The sequence below is a fragment of the Stegastes partitus genome, unplaced genomic scaffold, assembly GCF_000690725.1.
Source record: "Stegastes partitus isolate 25-593 unplaced genomic scaffold, Stegastes_partitus-1.0.2 Scaffold1743, whole genome shotgun sequence".
NCBI classification, from domain to species: domain Eukaryota; kingdom Metazoa; phylum Chordata; class Actinopteri; family Pomacentridae; genus Stegastes; species Stegastes partitus.
In genome coordinates this window covers 24,203-46,782 of record NW_007579474.1, presented here as the reverse complement: position 1 = coordinate 46,782, position 22,580 = coordinate 24,203, and the positions used below count along the sequence as shown (strand labels likewise).

At 39.8% G+C, this 22,580-nt stretch overlaps 2 protein-coding genes across 2 annotated transcripts; both read left to right on the top strand.

Moving 5' to 3' along the window:
- Positions 1–8,401: 8,401 nt before the first annotated feature.
- Positions 8,402–10,688, top strand: ved (ventrally expressed dharma/bozozok antagonist). Its single transcript, XM_008301980.1, has 3 exons — positions 8,402–8,645; positions 9,529–9,782; positions 10,320–10,688. The coding sequence occupies exons 1-3, from the start codon at positions 8,402–8,404 to the stop codon at positions 10,686–10,688; spliced, it is 867 nt and encodes a 288-aa protein (XP_008300202.1).
- Positions 10,689–19,062: 8,374 nt separating this feature from the next.
- Positions 19,063–22,028, top strand: LOC103372361 (transcriptional activator protein Pur-beta-like). Its single transcript, XM_008301979.1, has one exon. It carries the CDS (start codon positions 19,603–19,605, stop codon positions 20,512–20,514), a length of 912 nt encoding a protein of 303 aa, XP_008300201.1. The 5' UTR covers positions 19,063–19,602; the 3' UTR covers positions 20,515–22,028.
- The last annotated feature ends 552 nt before the right edge of the window (positions 22,029–22,580 follow it).

Here is a 22,580-nt window from a genome sequence, read left to right as displayed (position 1 = left end):
CGAACCTTACATTCCGAACACAAATGTTGATTTGATCAGACCTACCAGAAGCTCTTGATCATCTTGTATGAATTTCTTTCTATGATAATTTAACAAAAAAAAGAAGGGGAAAAAAATGCTGGACTCAACATATATACAACACACAACACTTTTAAAGTGTCCACAGGTGTTAGCAACACTGCACAAAAGTGAATATTATAGATATTTAACAACTTATTTTTTAAATTTCTTTCTGTTCTTGTCTCCTCTCAGCCCTGTGTAAAAAGTGCAGCTGAAAAGTTTCTCCATTTTTGTCATGCGACTGTTGGACACAGTTGAGTCACCAGTGGCTTCACGGTTGTGCTGAGGAACACAGAATTTTTTGCTTTTTACAGAATGTGTTTTCTGTAAAATGTATATTTTTGGCATTTAAAGAAAAAAAAAAAAAGACATACAAAGAAGTGATTCTGATGAAATACCACAATTTTAAGGTTTGGTTGAGGGTCACTTCACTTCATGAGTATTTCAGGGACCGTTAGAAAGTTCAAAATTCAGTTATTCTTTTTGTTTATACAGTTTCTGGTCAACGAATGCTCTCATTTTAGTCATTTTTTAAAAAAACTTAACCTGGCAGGTTTTGGAGTTGAGGGGCTCAAATCAAAGGACCAAAAGACTGTGTATTTATCTATACTTGTAAATTGGATGAAGATCAGGTTTTATGGTCGATTAATGCAGCAAACCAGGTCATTGCAAAGGATTTATTTCCTGTATTTTACATTTTAGGGTTGCAGGGATATTTACTACTGCCCGCCATAAAAGCTTCAGGTGTGCTACGTTGCAGCCCTCCAGCCGTCAGATTTTTGAGAAATTTAAATTTCACAATCTAGCCTCACTCCCCTCCGTCGCCCATTTGACGAGGGGAGTCGCAGCGCCTGCTCATCCACCAGGACCAGTCCCACTGGCCCCATCAAAGCCCCGGGAGCCTTTGATGAGGTTGATAGGGATCAATGGGACAGGGGAAGAGGTCTTAACTGACTGTGTTACAGACGGGGCGGGCAACTCCTGGAGACTGCCAGCAATGGAGATCAATGATTATTAGGCGTCATCACCACCTTGATCTGCATAGAGGAATCCATTGAGCATCAAAGACATTGAAGCTTGTCTTCTGTGCTACTGTGTAGCTATTCTAAGCAGGGAGTCGGTTTGAGGAGGGAGTTGGTTCATAAAGTCGTCTCTAAAATGTAGAGAAAAGGGAAAAATCTCAATCACAAATGTCCAGAAGTAAAATGAAAACAAAATACTGAGCCTTTCAAAATGAAATTGAACTTTGTATGTTTAAAAGAAGTCGTGTATTCAGGAGGAATGACTGGCTCAGAGCCATGGCCACAGACAAACTAGAGAAATCAAAGTATTGGTGCACTAATACGGTGGTTATTTTAGTCTTTAATCAGATTTGACAATAACAAAATGCTGCATAACACCAGCGTTATGTTTTAAACCACTGATGATTTTTTCAGTCAAGTGATGATAAATGGCTAAGTCTGAAAGAGAAAGTGAAAATTCTCTGTCAAAAAAATTCCAAACTTAGCAAAAACTCCTGCTTTAGAATGTGAAACTAGAGAACTGTTGGCATTTGTGCTGGAAAAGTAATTCAAATGACTAACTGATTATTAAAGTTGTTAATTGTGCCTTTAAAAAATGCATTTTGAGAGCAAGAAAGCAGCCGACTAAGTCCAATTTTTTTTTCTTTAAGCCAGCGTTGTTGTTGTTTTTGTTTTTAATTAGGTGATCAGACGTTTTTTTAGTCTGTAGCCTTTAAAAAATTTTTGAAGAGATGATTTATTTTTAATTAACTGCTGCTGCCTCAACTTTTCACCATTCAGTCGCCATTTTCTCCTGTTGAAGCATCATTTGCTGAAAACTACTGAGTCTTTTTAAAGCATAAAACTATGTATTTTCTGGTTTGTGTATTCAGTAGGAATGACTGGACTTGGAGCTGAAATAGATGTTTTTGTCTTTCCCTTGAATTTGTCGTTGGAGCCCTTTAAGCTTTTTTGCTCTGAAGCAGAGGTTTGTGGACGATGTGGTGGTCTGAGCTCCAGGTCTCACTCTGTTGGGACATGTGTCTCCCTCTGGTCTCCTGGGGGACGTCAGGGTGGGAGAGTCGAGGTGTGTTTGTGTCCATAACAGAGCAGCAAACAGGCCCATTAGAGATGAAAGGCTCTGAATGGAGCCAATCAAAGAGGAACCCGGCAGGAGGCTGTTACCCCACAGACAGCGGCAGACCAGGACTGGGGCCGAAGGAGGACCAGGGACTCTGTCATCAAGGATAAGAAGCATTAACACACAAACACAGTGCACACAATCACACTCACAATCTGTGTCTGTTGCTTCAACATGTTTTATTTGGTTAAATGCAGCATGCACAGACGCCGAGTCCTGAGGTGGAGGACAAAAGACTAACGTAAACAAACAAAGACAGCTGAGAGCAGAGATCACACAGACACCCTCAGAGCAAAGAAGGTGTAGCAAACAAAACCACAATATAAAGGGTCGCTTCACTGAAATCATAAAAAAAAAATCCTATCCTTATAAGAGGCATCGAGTTGTGGAAATCAGTCTGGTCATTTGTTTGTCCATTGTTATGTGATGTTAGCTGGGATTGATAATTTTTCAGAGTGACTTCTGTTCATTGTAACCTCAAACTAATCCCTTGAGTCCATCCGGGCTCCTTGTAAGGTTACAAACAAGGCATTCTGGGTGTAGCTTGAGTGTTGAGTTTGCTCATGTATTCAAATGTGGGTGAAAACTGCCAATTGTTGTAGCTCATGTTAGAAAGTTATAGAACGTGAAGGGCCACGTGCCAAACATTCTGTCATCTCAACAAGTGGGCCAGAGTGGATGTTTGTGCACAGCCCAGAATATGTGTCTGATGATGTACATGCGCAGAATATATTCAACCTGCAGCGCACATATAAAGAAAATATAACAACAACTACATGTTCATGGTGTCCACAAGGGAGGATAATCAGGCCTTTATACTTATAACTGGGTGATGCGGCTGAAAAATGTATCAGGATTTTGTTTTTTCATTTTCAGTCTATACCAATAATAATCCATTTAAAATGCTAGTGAGGGGTCAGGTGGCAAGGGCAGCAAGCTAAACCAGGTCAGGGTTTCAGAATAGCTCTGCACACACAGTTCTATTTATACTACAACAGGTCCATGGTAGTCTGCACAGATGATCACAGTGTCGTTCATTTTGAACATAGGAAAACATGGCAAATAGTTTTTATTTCTGTTTTTATTAAAGTAATTTTAAAGTATTTTTTTGGCCTTTTTTGCCTTTATTAGATAGGATAGTCGAAGGACAGACAGGAAAGTGGGGGAGGAGAATGGGAGAACAGGTTGCAGCAAAGGGCCATGAGTGGGATTCAAACCCATGGCTGCTGCATCGGGGACTACAGCCCCTGTACATGGGTCGCCACCTCAACCAGGTGAGCTAAAGCGGCGGCCTGACGAACAGTTTTTATAGGATATAGCAGCTGCTAACAGATTATGCTGACTCATCGTGCCAGTGATTGTTCCTGAGGTGTGTTGAGCACAGTGGACGGGTATAGCACAGGATTTCTGGAGAATTCAGAATCCAAATGTCAGGTCGACTTTTGTGTATTTAGGTGAGTGACAAAACTGACATTTACTCTTGCAGATGCGGAAAGCAACAATTGGCCTTGAGCAGGCCATTCTAGACGTTCTTCTATCTGCGAACACTGCAAGCCACCACGAAACCGAGGCAACGAGAAGCTTGTGTGTCCGTGGAGTAGCACACCTCAGGAGACCTGTAAGGAAGAAATGTGGAGAGCAATGGAGGGCGAAGGAGCTCCATTATCAAGTGGTAGGAAAGGCTGGTCATGAGCCAGGGAGGGAGCACGCTTGGAGTTTGTTCATGAAATGCATCTCATGCATTTAAGGGAAACTATCAAATATTCTATCAGATTGTTTTCTTGTTGCATGAAGTAGGTTGTATCTACATATTCCTCCAAATGTCTGGCTGCACACAGACATTGGGGAAATGACTAAATTCAGACCATTGTGGACATGAAAATATTACACTGGCCTTCCACTCCACAGCATTTATATAATACTGGTTTTGATATGAACAGGTGAAGAGTTTCTGAAACGTCCCAGCCACAGATAAACACTGCTGCTGCTGTGTCCTCATCTCCAGGCCTCTCGTCTGCCTCGACAGGCGTCACATCAAAGAGCTGCAGCGCTGCATGTCCCAGATCAGGATGGACACGATGAGGTGGAGCCATCTGCCCCGTCGTACACCATCCATCCATCCATCCATATCCATCCATCCATCCATCCATCCATCCATCCACCCATCCATCCATCCATCCATCCATCCATCCATCCACCCATCCATCCATCCATCCATCCATCCATCCATCCATCCACCCATCCATCCATCCATCCATCCATCCATCCAAACTGACGGACAGACAGTCAGACAGATAGATGGAGGTGACAGGGGGAAAACAAATGACCAGGACCACTTTGAACCTTTAACTGTACCAATCAGCTGCAGGGCTGATGGTTTTATCTGGTTGTAACAGTTAATATTTGCTGTAAAATCTTTTATCTTGTTTTTCATATAAATATCTAAAATACCCCAAGGAAGGTCATGTCTGATACTTAGTAGATAAAGAGTAAAGCTTTGGTTTTAACTCTCAGAGGGGAGAGATGCTCTGTGGAGTCGAGGACCACACACTGAATGTATGGTGGAACTTTGACAAAGAACTGAACCTAGAGTGATTTTTACACCATAAACCACAAGAAATATGTCATCATCTAGTGTAACATTAGGGGATTAGCTCTCTGTGACTGATATCTGCATTAGCCTATAGAGTCTAAGTGATGTTTCACTGGTACATGATGGAACCAATTGTAACAACTCATAAACAGTTTGGTGGTTTAATTTATAATAATTCATTATATTTTAAAAACTATTGAAGTAAATGTGTAGTGGTACAATAAAATCACAGCTAAATTATTCAGTTATATGTTGACTGTAAAAGCGACAACAGAAAAACATGTAGTGTTTGACCATCAAACATAGAATGACACCATTTTTGTGTGTCAGTCAACTACACATTTCTCTTCTTTTTAATGGACTTGTACTTTTGCACTTTGGCACCCTTCAGGCTGGATTTTTATTTTATTTTATTTAATAAACAAACAGTGTAAGACAATGTAAAAATGCTTCATTACAAGTAAAAGTGGTCCATTGAAAGTCCTTTGAGCCTCCCAGTTTTGGTGCAGGCAGCTCATCAGCTCCGCTCCTGCAGGACTTGTTGAGCTCAGAGGACCTCAGCGGGCTTCAGGTGTCTGTCCTGTCCGCTGCCTGCTGTCTGTCTGTCGGCTATCAAAGCTCTGAGCGCCTTTGAAGTGTCCCAGTTTCAGTAATGAGACATTAGCTCCGGCTCTCCTCTCGGCGCGCGCACAGATAGCGCGTCTGGAGGCGCGGAGCGCAGCGCGCACGACCCCGGATCCATCAGCTCATTATCTTATCAATGGCAGCGCTGCTGATTGAGCCGATTAATCCTTTAAACCCGCACAATGTGTCCTGGCTGTCCGGCAATTTGCACACAAAACAGCGCCCGCATGCCGCTGTCCTCAGAGACAGTCTGCTCCCAGAGAGCAGATGTTCACAGCTGGATCATCATCATCCAGCCAGAGGAACCTGATTTCTTTCTGAAATGTAATGGAGTAGTAATATAAAGTAGTTTCACATAAAATGCTCAAGTAGATGTTCTCAGTTTATTCACATCCCTCTAAAATGTAGTGGATAGTGACAGTGATTTAGTATCATGCACTCAGTAGAAGTTTGGAGTGACCTATAAGTTAGCTTATGACTTCATCAGTGGGGAATCTGTTGAAGGTATATCAAACTAAAATACTCACCTATCGTACTTGTTAGTTACAGTTTTTGGTAAGTAAGTAAGTAAGTAATCAGTGGGGAATCTGTTGAAGGTACATCAAACTAAAATACTCATCTACAGTACTTATTAGTTGCTACTGTTTTGGTATAAAAAAAAAAAGAAAGAAAGAAAGAAAGAAAAATAAAAAGAAAAGAAAAGACAAAAAGAAAAAGAAAAGAAAAAAATATGTTAAAAAGTAGAAAAAAGCACAAAATGCTTACAGGTAAATGTTATTATTCTGCTACTTTAAGCAATATCAAACTAAAATACTCAGATATCGCTCACTGTACCAGTAAGTGTACTTGGTTGGAGTATTCTATATGTTGTTGTTAATAGTTTACTTACTAAAATAATATGTCAACATCTAGCTGACTCAGAAGTACTGCTGAGTAAATGGAAATGAATCTATATGAAATATCAAGCATGTGTATGGCTGCAATGAAATGTAATTATAATACATTTACTTGAGTGTTTTATTTTTCTGCTCCAATTCATCTGAAAGGGATATATTGTACTTTTTTTTTTTACTGTAGACAGTACACACAAACAAACTGAGTACGTCTGTGAGTAGTTCATGTATATCAGTGTCACTGTTGATGGCTGTGATTTCGTGGTTTCACCAGAGAGGATCAGTTCTTTGTTAAAACCTGATCACAGACTTGAAAACCCATCAGTGGTCAATCTATCAGCCTTTAAACTGATCACCTTCAATCTCGGGATCATCCAACAGTTAGCAAACAGTTCTCATGATGTGGACTCAGCCTACAATGTGGTGTTAAAATGCCAATTTTCACCGTCTCAGCATATTTTGTAAATGCAGTTATGTGACTGTGAAAAGTCAAAGTGTGTTAACAGATGACTAGTTTACATGTGGGTACCAGTAAATCAGCAGAACTGAGGAGAGGAGGGAAAAACCTCGATAAAAAAACAAGTCAAGTAATTTCAGTAATGTTTTCTTAATTTGTATGAACTTAAGCAATCAAGGAAATAGTCAATTCTGATTATAGTTTTCATTTTTTTAAGCAAAAAAGCACAATATTTGCATTCATATGTTGACCTCCATGGAAACCTTATACATTTTTTTGATTGAGTAATAGTGATAAGATAAAATAATCTTGTATTAAAATGTTTCATGTTGCTTTATAAGTTTACAACATGACACACTCGGAAAAGTGATTAAATGATTAATTCCAAACACCCTGTGATTAAAACTGTTATTTTGTTGGGTTGGTTTGACATCATAATGTTGCAGCAGCTTAATATAATGTGTCATTTAAACCTAATTTTCCGTTTAAGTTGATTTACTACTAAATTCAAGTGAAGGTAACTTAATGAAATTGGTGTAAGTGCTTCACTTTTTTCACCTTAAGCTCAGGATTTCAAATCTCTTTTTTATCTTCACAGGCCTGAGCAATGTCAGACAGTTAGGACTGTTGATTAAAATACATTTGATTACAGAGGAAAATCTCATTTCCCTAACCCAATGTAGTTTGTTGGTTGAACATGATTTCATTACAAGCTACATAACTCCAAAAGATCCATGCAAACTGTTGCATTGTTGTTTTTGTTGAGCCCTAACGTTATTTTTTAGACTGTAGCGAGAAATATTATAGTTTTTACTCCTTTAGATCACTGGAATTCTGCATTTGCTGGTAACTTTTTTAGATTTCAGGTTATTCTACATTTTAAAATTGACAGGTTCTCTTCAGAGTTACACTGTAAAAAACAACTGAATGCTTAAAATACTGGCAACCATCTGTAAAATACTATTTTTAGTTGATTTAAATACAGCATAACAGTGTAATTTTACAGTCACACACTGTAAAGAACAACTTATTTGTAAAAATGCTGATCTGACGTTATGTGCAGTTTTGACCTGCTGCATTTTGCATTATTATCTGTCATTTTGCAAAGAGTGAATCGTAAAAAAAAAAAGGCCTCCAAAAAACACACACACAAAAAAAACCCAGATAAAAAAACTGTTAAAGACTTTGTGTTTTGAAGAGTTTCTCTTGCTTCTCTGCAGGACAGTTTTCTCCCCTCTCATGTATTTATGGTGTGGATGTGGCTGCGGACAGTTGGGGCTGAGGTGAGTCTATTATCTGTTTGGGGCAGGAAGGAGGCAGGAGGGGTGAGGAGGGGGGTCCTTCCCAGACTCACTGGAGCCTTGCTGTAACAGCCTCATTGAGACTGAATGGGATGCCTTAATTACTCCAGTTGTGAAAACTAAAAGAGGGGAGGGTGGGAGGGCAGGGAGGATGTGTGCTTTGATCTTCAGGCTGAGTGAGGTTGAAATGAGGCGGGCTGCCCCTATAAATACACCAGGTTACGGAGAGGAGCGGAAAAACTCTGCCAGCACCACCAATGACCAGCTAGAAAACCTTCCCCCTGCACTTTCCTGCTCATTTCACTTCTAAAAAGGATTTACCTCTGGGATGATGAGAGGACGTTTCTCTATCGAGTGGATGGCTCAGAGCAGCAAGCCGGCCGGATCGGGGACCCCCACAATCGCTGCCTCCGGACCTGCAGCCTGCGGGACACATTCAGAGAGTCTGCCCGGCTTCTACCATAGACAGAAGTCAGAAAATGTACCTGAGCGGCAGCAGCAGCAGCAGCAGGGTCAGAGCTGTGAAGCCTTCAGCCAGAAGTCTGTGCAGCTCCAGACCTGCTCCAGTAACCAAGGTAGGACTGTAGAAACACTTTATCTGCTGCTCCATTTACCTTAAAGGTGCCTAAATGGACTTAAAATAGTTTTTTTTTATTTTATTTTTTTTTATCATGTTTATCAATTTGGTTTTTTCCATGTAATCCTTAATCAGTTTATTTTATTTAAAATATCTATTTTTGTATTTAATTGTGTTTATTATTTACTGTTATTTATCTAAGCTAATAAATGTAATTCTTTATCAAGTTTAATTTTCCTAGAATTAGAAATTTAAAGTTATTTTTATAAACATGTTGGATGATGTTTAGGATATTTTATATTGTATTAATTAATTTAATACTTCATTGTTTGGTTAGCTTCTTGTATTTTTTTCAGGTAATATTTAGTTTTATATAAAAATTTCTTTTGGATTTGTTATCAAAATAAAATATTTTTACAATACCATTATGAATAATTATATTAACAAGTATTAATATTTATGTACTGCATCTAGATGCTGATTATGGAGGGTTAAAGTAACATTTTACCAAAACAATGTTTTTTAACTTTTATAAGCTGATATGTAAGATATTAATTTAAGTGCAACCGGATGAAGTTAGAGTTTAAAGTGTAACATTTTGATCACATGCACTAATAACAGACCGATGATTATTGATCACAGTCAGATGTTTTGAAACATCTAAAAATGCTTCAGTAAAAACCTGTAATATTACTTGTAACTGCATATTTTTAAGTATAGCCAATAAACCTCCACCAAAGTTCAAAGGTGGCGTATCATTAAACTCAGGAAAACAGCAAAAATAAAAAGTATGAGTTCTTTTACTGACGTATCCGAATGCTTCCATCAGTGATTTTCTGTAAACCTGTTCAAAACTAATTTCCACTTGTGTCTTCTTGCAGTGACTGAGGTTGGTTTCAGCAGCGGGACAGAGGAGGAGACGTCCGGCTACGAGAGTGAAGGAGCTCCGTCCCTGTCTTCCCCCTCAGACTGCCCGTCCACGTCCCCCCCGTCCCCCCCGGTGGGCAGGAGGCCTCGGACAGCGTTTACTGCAGAGCAGATCAGCAGCCTGGAGAGAGCCTTCAAGAGGAACGCCTACCTGGGAACACAGGACAAGGCCGAGCTGTGCAAGAAGCTCAACTTGTCCGACAAGCAGGTAACAGTCCTCACAGCAGTGCATTTAAATGCACTGATGTTATTTAAGTTATTTATTTAAGTTAAGTTATTTTTTTTGGCTTTTTTTGGTTGGGTTGTTGAAGTAGATAGTGGGAGGTTGGGGAGTTGGTTGGGGGAACGGGGGATTGGCTTGCTTTGAAGGGCTGTGTGCTGTATTTGAGCCTATGGCTGCTGTATTTGGGTCTCTAGCTCCTCTAGGTGGTTTACCGGCTCACCCAGTTGATTCGTTTTTTTGTTTTTTAATTTTTTCTTTTTTGTTTTTTTTTTTTTTTTTTTTTTCTGGTTTATATAAATTATTTAAAAGATTTGAGTCATTTGGTGCATTTTTGCTTTTTTTTTTTTTTTTTTGTTTCTTATTTTGTTATTTTTTGATTCATATATCTTGTTATTCGTTTTTCTATAAATCCTGACTCCAACCATGATGCTCTCCCCCACAAATGCATATTTATAGCATATATTTAATCTTTTGTTTTTAAAACTTTTGCTCATGAGAGATCTTTTCATGTTTTCTCCTCAGATCAGAAACTGGTTCCAGAACCGGCGGATGAAGCTGAAGAGGACGGTGCAGGATGCTCTGGCTCACGCCTGTCAGGCCAACGTGGCCTCTCAGTTCATGCACTACCACGAGCTGCAGGCCTACAGGACAGGGCCCTACCCCAGGTACCACACAGCAGCGGGGCCAGCAGGGGCCCCTGAGGGCCCGACTGCCGCTGCTGCTGCCTCGTACATCCATCCACACAGCCTGCAGTACAGCTCAGCTCTGCCCAGCGTCACAGCTCTGCCTCTGGACTCCTACTACCAGTACAGCAGCCTCCCAGGAGTCATGTTGCCATCGGCCACGTCTCAGCTCAGAGGATCCTACACGACTTATCCTCAGTATTACTGATCAACCACTGCATGGAGACGCTGTCGTCTCTGCTGTGACTGAAGGGGATTTCATTGTTTTGAACTCATCTTGTCCTGACAGGATCAGTGGAAACAGATGGTTTATATGAAACGTATCACAGTTACTGGTTTGAAACTTGAATCTTGGTCCTGAATCAAACAGGGTGGTGTGCAATAGTGTGACTTGTGTGTGTATCTCTGCTTGTATAGTTTGGAAATATGTAAATTTGAATCTATGAAGGTTTATTGGATTTTTGCTGTTATGTTACTGTGAAATCAGAAAATAAATAAATAAATGAATTAATAAATAAATAAATCAGTATCAGATGATGTCATGTGTCTTCATCAGTGTTTGTCCAGTCGTGGAGCTACATTTACTCCAATGCTGTCATGAAGTAGAACATTTCTGGTGGAGGGGGGCTTTGACCCAGCAGGATTTTTTGTTGCACAAAAACCATTTTGAGAAAGTTGTGCAAAGTTCCAGTGAAGTTTTCAGGGGGAAGTTGTTTAACTTTAAAGTTTGAAAGGTACATTGATAACATTGTTAGAACATGGTGCCCTAACATTCCTAAAACGTTTTCTGAATGTTACATTTGAATGTCTTTTTCTTTGTCTTTCATTGTAGGAATGTTTTATTAAAAAAAAAAAAAAAAGGTTCTAACAGGGGTGTCGAACTCCGGTCCTCGAGGTCTGCAATCCAGCATGTTTTAGATGTTTCCTTCTTCCAACACACCTGACTCAAATGATCAGCTCATCATCAAGCTCTGCAGAAGCCTGATAACAATCCCGATCATTTGAATCAGGTGTGTTGGAAGAAGGAACTAAAACTTGCAGGTTCGAGGGCCGCAATCCTGCAAGTTTTAGATGTTTCCCTTCCCTTTCCCTTTTTAGATGTGGTTGAGGTAACACATAAAAATACAATTAATATCACTGACGCTCACAGGGTCCGATTATTTACACAATTGATACCTATTTTGAGGGAACTGCTCGTTTTTTTTCTTATTTTTATTCTTCATGACACAGAGACGCGTTTTGAGTCCCTAAACATACTCGAAACTGCACAAAACTTGGCACACACATCAGACCTGGCGAAAAATTTAATAATTTGGTGGAAATACACACCTCAATAGAAAAATGGCTCCACAGCACCACCTTGAAAATTTCACCGGAGTCCCGTCGGAACCACATTTGACCTAGACCACATTTGGTAGGCATATAGACGTCGTACACACCGGAAATTTGCCGAGCACAAACTACAGGATGTGGTGATTAAAAGCTATCAAAACGCTCCGCAGATGAGGCCCGGTTTGGAAATGCCGGCCCATGCAATTCCGATCAATGGCCATTTTGTCAATTTTCGCTGTGTTTCCGCCATTGGAAGGTCGTTTCACTTACAGCTACAAGATTCGGTGGGCATGTGTAGCAGGTCAGGATGCACAAAAAAGTCAATCAGCGTCAAGCCCTAAACCCAACAGGAAGTCCGCCATTTTGAAAAACCACTGTGACAATTTTGGCCATTCTGGGTGACTTCTGGACATTTTTGGCCATTTTCAAAATCTATCTCCTCCTACAGGGAAGGTCGTACACACCTGAAATTTGGCCGTCACAAACTACAGGAGGTGGTGATTAAAAACTAGTAAAACAGTCTGCAAAAGTCTGACGGCGTGGAAATGGCGCCCCATAAAACGCCAGAATACGAGAGGTGCTGTGTAACTGGCTTATGTGTGCTCCGATCGGCCTGAAACTTTCCTCTTCAGCTTCTCTTTTAACTAGCCACCCATTCTGTACATTTTCATTTTTCACAGTGTGTTTTCACATGTGTTTGCATGCACTTTTTATTTACTATTTTGGTTTTACCTGTGTTTACCTGCCTGATATTTTATGTTCTACCTATCAACGCACTTTGTGAATTGTTGTTCTTAAAGGTGCTACACAAATAAAGTTATTATTACTATTACCTACTTTTTCTGTAGCAGGATTTTAAATGCAGACTTTTTACACTGTTGTATTAATTCATTTATACAGATTTGTATATTCATTAGTAAATCATGACTTTGAAAAAAATAACCCATACCGAACATACTCTAAAAAAGAAAGCCTTGATTTATTGGTTTCCAAGAAAACAGCAAAACAGTAGACTCTTGTCTGTTTTACGATGCGGTGTTCACAGAAATATGAGCATTTTGCTGATGATCTTGTCCTTTATCTCCCAGAGGTCAAGATGTACCTGAGGTGCTGGCTGGCTCTGCTGCGACCTTAAGCACCAAACCTGGAGTAAAGATCAAGCTTACAACAAAGACCTTGAATATGGTAAGTATCCTCTTTCAGTTTTAAGTCATACGTGTGCGTGTGGTCATGTGATAGCACCGAGTTTCATCATTGAATTTTCTTGCCCATTGGTAGGAAAATTACAGAGCATGGCCGCCCTGCAGCAGAAACTCAAATCCATCAAAATCCCCAACATGCGAGGGTCATGGAAGGTGTTGCACATTCGCTTGGTCAAGTACAGTTTTTCAAAGTAAGGCACCAGTTTATACAACACACCGCTAAGTTGGAAACTGGATTACTTACTGCCCTGGCAATCATTTTTGCCTCTTCCAGTATGCAAACAGTCAGCATTGGATTATCAAAGACTGAAGTGGATCTGGTGCCAGGTTCTGCAGTCAGACTGTCTATTAGCAACGCATTCATCAGCCTGCATGGAAACTGGAAGGTCAAGTATTTGCATATTATGTGAGTGAGAAAAGACCTCTTCCTTAAACAGTGCATTTACTTTTAAAAATCTTGGCTGCAGCAGCAGCTCATTTGTCTCTCAAGAGAAAGGACAGCGGCTCTTTTGATCTGAATGTGAACGAACTCACAATCGCGACAGGCATCACCATCAAGAGTGATGAGATGGGTCGGCCAGCGGTCAGTGCTGTCAACTGCGCAGCCACTGTTGGCAGCGTGGCAATCAAGTTCCATGGTGGAGCCAGGTAAGAGAAACACCTGCTGGGCCTTACTGTTAAACCCATGTAAGCGCAAGTTTTTCCCCAGTTTGACTTGTCCTGATTGATGTTTTGCACGCTCATTTGATTCCTGTGGTTTGTTTCAGCTGGCTGTACGATCTCTTTAAAGAAGTATTGAAAAAAAAGTGAGTAAGGAACTGCAGAAACAGGTGAGGGCAAACCGGCCTTATACAGCCCTCTCACAACCGCCAGCCCGTTCATAAAAGATGTTGACATGTGAAACAAGTAGAGGAGATGTAAAATAAAAATACCAGGTTAATGTAGTATTATTTGGAATACTTGAACACTTTAATTAGTTTTTGTCAAATTTGTTTGTTTGTTTTTTTTAATTGGCTGCTGTATAAACCAGGTATATGAATAAATACAGCAAATACAACTGCATTGAAAAGCAGTGCTAATTGATTTTATTTTTTTTCTGGGAAGTGAAGCAGCTGCAGAAACATATTCCACTTGTGATTTCATCTCTTAAGTCACAATGCAGACTACAGCTACACTGCCATCTGCAGACAGAGCTCAGTACTACAAAAACAATGTCATCATCTGGACATGTAGCTGCTGTTGAGATAAACAGCAGTAATAAAATAAGTATTTACTGTTGTTTCTCTTGTCTGCAATACTTTGGGTTTTTATTTTATGTTGCTCATATGTACTTTTACAGAATTATGATGGTAGAACTTGTAATGAAGTATTTTTACAATGTGGTAAAGTTACTTTTACTTCACCTAAATACTTCCTCAAATTCATTGGATAATGAGAAGAATAAATAATACAACAGAATAAGAGATTAAGTCAGAGTATCAGTTTCTAAAAAGAGATCAAAAGATCTTTACATTAGCTGCAAAACAATGGAAAGGAAAGGTCCATTTCTTATGAGATGAGGACAGGACCTACAATGGACCCCACAAGTAAGAGGAGCTGCAGTCGGCCTTAGTGAAAACAGAGACAAACTTATGTCTGTGAGGTATGACCTGAACCACTTGAGGACAGTTCCTTTGATGCCCACACAAAATGTGATAACAATATATCATGATCCATGGGATAGAAAAACAGCGGCCAGGTCTGGATGCATTAGAACTGAGGTTCCTCAATCAACTGTTAAAAGAAGATTACACATAAAAGAGATGTTTCAGTGCTGTGGCAAGGTTTAAAAGCAGAAACTAAAACTGTTCATAGTTTTCTAAAAAGGTTTGTAGTTGAATGAAAACAATTTTCTCCAAAACTTTGGACAGAAAAGATAACTTGGATGTGGGCCTGAACTTAGACAGCAGTGAAGGATCAAGGTTTTTCTTTTTTATATAAGGCTGCACCACACTGTACTGATCTGTATTAAGCTATACTATACTATACTATACTATACTATACTATACTATACTATACTATAGCATACTGTACTGTATAATGCTATACTATAATGTACCGTACTGTATAATACTATACTGTACTATACTATAATGTACTTCATTATACTGTACTGCACTGCGCTATATAACACGATAATGTACTATACTGCACTGTACCATACTGTATTGTACTGCATTAAACTATACTATAATGTACATGATATACTATCATGTATATCATCATATATATCATATACACTACCATGCCATGCCACAACATACTGTATTGTATTGTACCATATCACACCACACCATGCCAGACTGCACTGTTCCGCACTGCACGATACAATACCATACTATACTAGCCTAGGATAGGCTAGACTAAGGATCGACCAATATGATTTTTTTTCAGGGCTAATGTCAATATTGATTACTGGTAATCAAGGAAGATCAATACAGATACCATACTTTATTAGATTATTTTATACCATTCCACCATACCACACCATATTCTATACTATACTATACTATAGTATACTATGTGTGAGAATTCAGAACACAGCATTATATATCTTGAACACATTAATATTAAAACACATTATGTTTTAATATCCATCCATTATCTGTTCACCACTTAATCCTCACTAGGGTCACAGGGGGCTGGAGCCTATCCCAGATGACACAAGCTGCAGGCAGGGGACAGTTTACCAGTCTATTGCAGGGCTACACATAGAGACAAACAAGCACACTCACATTCAAACTTTCACAATTTAGAATCACCAATTAATATCAGCATGTTTTTGGATTGTGGGAGGAAGTCGGAGAACCCGATGAGCAACGAGACAAGTGAAACAGGAAATCAACCAAAGAAAACAATACAAAAAGGTTCTCATTCCTCAGTCAGCTAACATTTATTTATTTTGCAGAGAGGACTTTCTCAATAGCCATTTAACATCTCTGTTGGTCCCGGTGTCAGGTTTGAATCGTCTTTCCGTCTACGTAGTAGTTGGAACTGGGATGGGTGGCAGAACATACTATGTACTACAGTATGTACTTTACGTTATGATATTATACTATACTATTGGTACCAACATATCTCATGATCAGATGGAGGACCCTTGAACAAAGTAGCCCATGGGTTAGATGGCAAATGTTGTTGAGAATTCATCACTGACAAGGAAAGTTTGTGCACCTAAGTGGACTCGCAGGGTCGTTCAAATGGTGCCAATTGTACATGCAAAGTATGTCATAGTATATGTATTGTCTACATATAAACAAGTCAAGCAACTGCAGAAACATATTCCAGCTGTGATTTCATCTCTAAACTCACAGCTGCTGCTGACGTATTGAGAAGGTGCAGAGAGGAGTTACACTGCCATCTGTAGACAGAGCTGGCTAATGCAACAACAACAATGCCGTCATCTGGAGCTGTAGCTGCTACTGACATAAACAGCTAGTGATGGAAGAAATATTTACCATTGTACCATTATTGTCCTCTTCTTCTTCTTCATGATATTTGTGATAAGTAGACACATTGTGATATAGTTGCTTTACCTTAAGTAAAGGACCAAAATAGTTTTTACTATTACCATTTTTGTTTTTTGTTGTTGCAAGTAAAATTCAGAAAGTAACAGCTTTATTATTTTTGGAATATACAATTAATAGGATTTAGTCAATATAATGTCCCTGCAGTGAGTCAAACTACTTTCTACATAAGAAAAAATCCAGATGTTTTTTTCATTACAGCAGGGAGAAGATAAAAAAAAAATATGTTGACACATTTTTAAAGTGAAAGCCAGGAACTGTAGGAATTTAAACACAGAATATTATTCACATAGTATTGTGCAACTAATATTTTCTAATATTTTCCTGAGCCTTAAATTCCCTCCATGGACTCGACCTTTCAATCTGCTTCCAAGGTCATGGAAAGCCGATCACATGGGCAATAACCAGCTGAAAGCAACGTACATTTACTCAAGGACTGCGTTCAAGTACAATTCTAAATATTTCCATTTCAATATACTTTTGTGCCCACTACAGTTTATTTTATTATTAGTTTATCAGGTTTTTTTTATGTTTAACAAACAAAACACGTAGACAACTCAATATAGATTTAGTTATCCAAGAACTTATAAGAAGGATAAAATAAACTATTATTAGAATTAGGTCAAATGTGATCCACTAAAATTGAGTCTTGCTTTAATTTTGCACATATAAAAACATTTCCCTTCATTTTTCCAGATTTTCTTTTCATAATAACAGCAGAGATCATAAACAAGCACATTGGTAAATTTCCTCTTTTCATTTCTATTTCTACACATCAGTAATCACTTCTCACCAGGTGCAGTGATTACATACTGAGTCCCAGTTACCAGGTGAAACAACTTCTGACTAAAGAGTAGGACGTCCTGCCCATTGACACCATCCACCAGCTTGTGGACAGTATGACACGATGTCTTAACACATTGATCCCTGTCAGGGGTGGCTATACTCAATATTAGTGACTGAGTGACATCTGAAAGAGTCATATTGGACATTCTAATGCATGAAATCCCTTAAAATATGAGTTTCCAGTTAAATTGAAAAGGCTGAACATTTGAAACAAAACCCTTAATCATTTTGTCCAATATATCCATTTAGTTTAAGCCTGAATACACAATTTGAAAAAAATAAATAAATTGTGGTTTAATTTTTACAGTGATATGTATTGTATGTATATTGTGATATCAATAAAGTTTTGGGAGGATTTACCCTTTATCTATCAAGAATGACTCGCATTGTCACAATCATTTCATTTCAGAAGAGGTACAAAAATATATTTTATGTCAACTTTATGGGCAACAGTCTAGTGTTGTGGTGCAGCAAATATTTTCTAATATTTGCCTCAGATTCAGATACTCTACTCGGTACAGTTTGGAGGTAGTTCTGTTTGAGTATTTCCATATCACTGTACTTTGTGCTTTACTATATTTATTTAGTTGATTTAGCTATTGATTATTTTTCATTATGCTATAGAATAAGATATATGCATTATATGATAAGATTTTCTAATTTATCGTACCAATTTTGGGCTGCAGGGTGGCACAGTTGGTAGCACTGTTGCCTCGCAGCAAGAAGGCTGTCGGTTTGCGTCCCCTGGTGGGGGCACTGGGATCTTTCTACATAGAGTTTGCAGTTTCCCTGTGCAGCGTGGGTTCTCTCCGGGTTCTCCGGCTTCCTCCCACACAGTCCAAAAACATGTTGAGGTTAATTGGTGATTCTAAATTGTCCGTAGGTGTGAATGTGAGTGTGCTTGGTTGTCTGTCTCTAAGTGTAGCCCTGTGATAGACTGGTGACCTGTCCAGGGTGTCCCCTGCCTTCACCCTGAGTCAGCTGGGATAGACTCCAGCCCCCCCGCAACCCTAGTGAGGATTAAGCGGTGTATAGATAATGGATGGATGGATAGTACCAATTTTGACACAAAACATGTTGTCAGCTTATCAAAGATGATGCCTAGCCACATATTTAAGTACCCAACAGCATATAAGGAAAGATAAAATGAGCTTTTAGGATTTGGTCAACTGAATCTGCTACAAGTGCGACACAAAACTATTTTCACATTTAACAAATAATCTTAATGATCTCAAACACATTAAGAAGGCAAGTAATTCCACAAATTGACTCTTGACAAGGCACACCTGTTCATTCCAAACCATTGCAGGAGACTAACTAATGAAGCTGACTGAGAGAATGCCGAGGGTGTGTGAAGCTGTCATGAATGCAAAAGGGGCTACTTTAAAGAGTCTAAAATATTAAACATATTCGGATTTGTTTAACATTTTTTTGTTTGCAACATAATCCCATGTGTTCTTTCATAGTGTTGATGTCTTCAGTAATAATCAACAATGTAGAAAATAAAAAAAAATAAAAACATTGACTGAGAAGGTGTGTCCAAAGTTTTAACTGGCACTGTATATTAGATAATGACTTTTCTAATTTATAATTAAATTTTACATACAAAACAAATAATCAGCTCAATAAAGATAGTCAATCGATAAAGATTTAATCATCCAAAAGCATATAAAGGAGGTAAAATGAGTCATTATTAGGATTTGGTCAAATGTAGTCTTCTAGAAGTGAGTCACAAAACTATTTTGCACGTACAAAAACATGTTCCTTCATTTTTCCAAAAATTTTTCCCCCCATTTTACAAACAACGAGGAGAAAAACAAAGTATGTCGAAACATTTTACCAAATGAACACAGAAAATTTGAAAACACACATTTCACCATATTATGTCATACAAACAGAAGATTTCACAACCAGGATAAGAAAAAAAAACAAAAAGTTCGACAGAAAGTACGCAATCGGAACCTCATTTCGTTCAGCCAATGGCTACAGAGGGATGCTACAGGAAGGCGGGACTAGCAAATCCCCAGACCAATGGAAACGCCATAACCGTGTGAACTTGTGTAAGTGGCGGGCGGCTCGCCCAATCACAGCGCTCCCTGAAGGGCACCCGTGGTGATCGTGAAGGGGGCGCGCGCCGGCCGAGTGCACGCAGAGAGCCGAGCGGGGCAGAAGGCGAATGGTGGAGCTGAAGATGGCGGATGGCGACAGCGGGAGTGAGCGCGGAGGTAGCAGCGGGGGAGGCGGCGGAGGCGGCTTCCAGCACTTCCAGAGGGACCAGGAGACCCAGGAGCTGGCGTCCAAGCGCCTAGACATACAAAACAAGCGCTTCTACCTGGACGTCAAGCAGAACAGCAAAGGCAGGTTTATCAAAATCGCCGAGGTAGGGGCCGGCGGCTCCAAAAGTCGCTTGACCCTCTCGCTGTCAGTGGCGGCGGAGTTCCGTGACTACCTCGGGGATTTCATCGAGCACTACGCCCAGCTGGGGCCTAGCAGCCCGGAGCAGATAGCCCAGGCCAGCGTGGGTGAGGACGGCGGGCCCAGACGGGCTCTCAAGAGCGAGTTTCTCGTTCGGGAGAACCGCAAGTACTACCTGGACTTGAAGGAGAACCAGCGGGGGAGGTTCCTGCGGATCCGGCAGACCGTGAACCGCGGTCCTGGCTTTGGAGTCGGGGGCCCAGTGGGCGGTATGTTGGCGGGCCAGACCATAGCCCTCCCGGCCCAGGGCTTAATAGAGTTTAGAGACGCCCTTGCGAAGCTCATAGATGATTACGGAGGAGACGACGACGAGCTGACCGGGAGCGCGGCCGCCGGGGGCTACGGCGAGCTCCCCGAGGGCACCTCCATCATGGTGGACTCCAAGCGGTTCTTTTTCGACGTCGGGTCCAACAAATACGGAGTGTTCCTGCGTGTGAGCGAGGTGAAGCCCAGCTACAGGAACTCTATCACCATCCCCTTCAAAGCCTGGAGCAAATTCGGAGGAGCTTTCTGCAGATACGCGGAGGAGATGAAGGAGATCCAGGAGAGGCAGCGGGATAAGATGTACGAGAGGAGGGATGAGTCCGAGGGCGACGACGTGGATGACGACTGAGAGTAAAACGAACCAGCTGTTAGTCAGACAGATCTGCAGTATAGGGGTATTTTGAAAAAAAATAATAAAAAAAAGCAGAAAGTGCATGACATGACAAATCGTGCTGTAATAGCCTACTAAAGTATCGTGGCGTTAAAAAGTACATGTGCAGGGATTTTTTGGTGTATTATCCTAAAGTTTGTAGGGTTGAGGGTTGGAGTGGTTGTGTGAATCTCTGAAAGTGAAAAAAAATGTATAAATGAGATGTGTCTCATTGGCTGAAAAAAAAAAAGAGTGCTTTATTGTTTAAAAAAAAAGAGGAAAGAGAACCTACTAAAACCAGCAGATTGGTTTTTATAACTAGAAATGAAGCCAATGAATGCTTTCCTATAGTTTCTATTTAAAGAATGAGGACCTGTTTCAGATGTTTTCCTTGCTCAGTTTAAGGAGAGAGCTAGCATCCATCCTGTTCCAGTCCAGGTCTCTCCTCTGTGGGCAGTATGTGGGATTTCTTGCAAGTCAGTGAGGGGAAGCTGAGAGGAATGTACAGAAAGCTGCTGTCACTTTGTGGATGTTGTGCATTAGATAGATCAGCAGATGGAGAGCTGTGAAACAACTGCAGCTGCAGCATCTGCAGGCCGAAAAGATTACCCAAAATGTCAGGGGGAAGTTACTGAGAGGATTAACCGTAAGCCCAAACAACAAGGGCCTCGTGGACAAAATTAAAGCTTTGACTCCAGTAGTCAATTAGAGCGCCGATCAGCTGGGTTTTATGTTATACATACAATCTTAGCAAAGCGTCATTCATATTGTTTCCAGCAAGATTCACTCAGCGAGGAGGAGCAGTGTGTTTTCTCACGCCAGAGCATCCCTGGTGTTTGAGGACAGCTGCTTGGGAAGCCAACAAGTGGGACCCCAACAGGGACAACACCGATATATTATGGGACTTTTACGATGCTCATTTGCTCCCACATGCCACTACAAGGGTCCAAATAACTGGCAGTAGGACCGGGAGTTTTCCCATCAGCCTCTCAGTGGTGGTTGGAGGCGTCCAGCCACAGACTACATCTTCCAACACGTGAAGACCCTGGACAGAAACGCATTGATGGATGTTTTCTTTTGTGTTACTTTCTTTTTTTTTTTGTTTTGTTTCGTTTTCAAAAGAGAACTATATTGAAATGAGATTCTACTTATAGGAAAGATATTACCAAACAAACCAGCAAAAGATATTTTCAAATACTTATAAAGGAAAATGTATTGTTTAAAGGAATTTCAAGACTAAAAATAAAAAAAGGTTAATTTCTTAAAACAAAGTTCAAATCTCCAGATTATTTTTCACTTTGTTCTTCCTACAGTGAACGTATAACACGTCATTAATTAAAACAGCTTTAAATGTATTAACCAATGTTGTGACTGTATTTTTAAACCCCTGTATTTGCACTTAAAGCCACTTTATTCATTCTGCAGTAGACCTGCAACAATTAATCAATTAATTGTCAACTATTAAATTAATCGCCAACTATTTTCATAATCGATTTACTGGTTCGAGTCATTTTTTAAGAAAAACATTTCTGACTCTGGCTCCTTAAATGTGAATATTTTTCCTCCTATATGGCGGTAAAATAAATATCTTTGGGTTTTGGACAAAACAAGACAAATGTCAGCTTGGGCTTTGGAAAACACTGATGGACATTATTATTTTTTCTTTTTTACCATTTTCTGACATTTTATAGAACAAACAAGTAATTGGTTAATTAAAATAATTCTACAGCTTAATCGTAGTTCCTGAATAAATGTGGACGTCTTTATTTTCCTCATGAATTCAAAAAATATTTGTGCTAAAATGTCCAAGAATGGAAATTGTTTGTTTTGTCCAACTAAAGCCAGAATATTCAAATTAAAATAACAAAGAAAAGCAGCAAAAGAAGCTGTTCTTATTTGATAAAATTACTGTAACTGTTCACAGATGGCTCCTTGTTTGTTTTTTCATCTATTTAATATTTCGTCCCGTCATTTTATGTGTTTTTGGCTAATAATATATTCCCTGAAGTTGCGTGACGCGCTGAGAAATCCCTCCTGGGAAATCC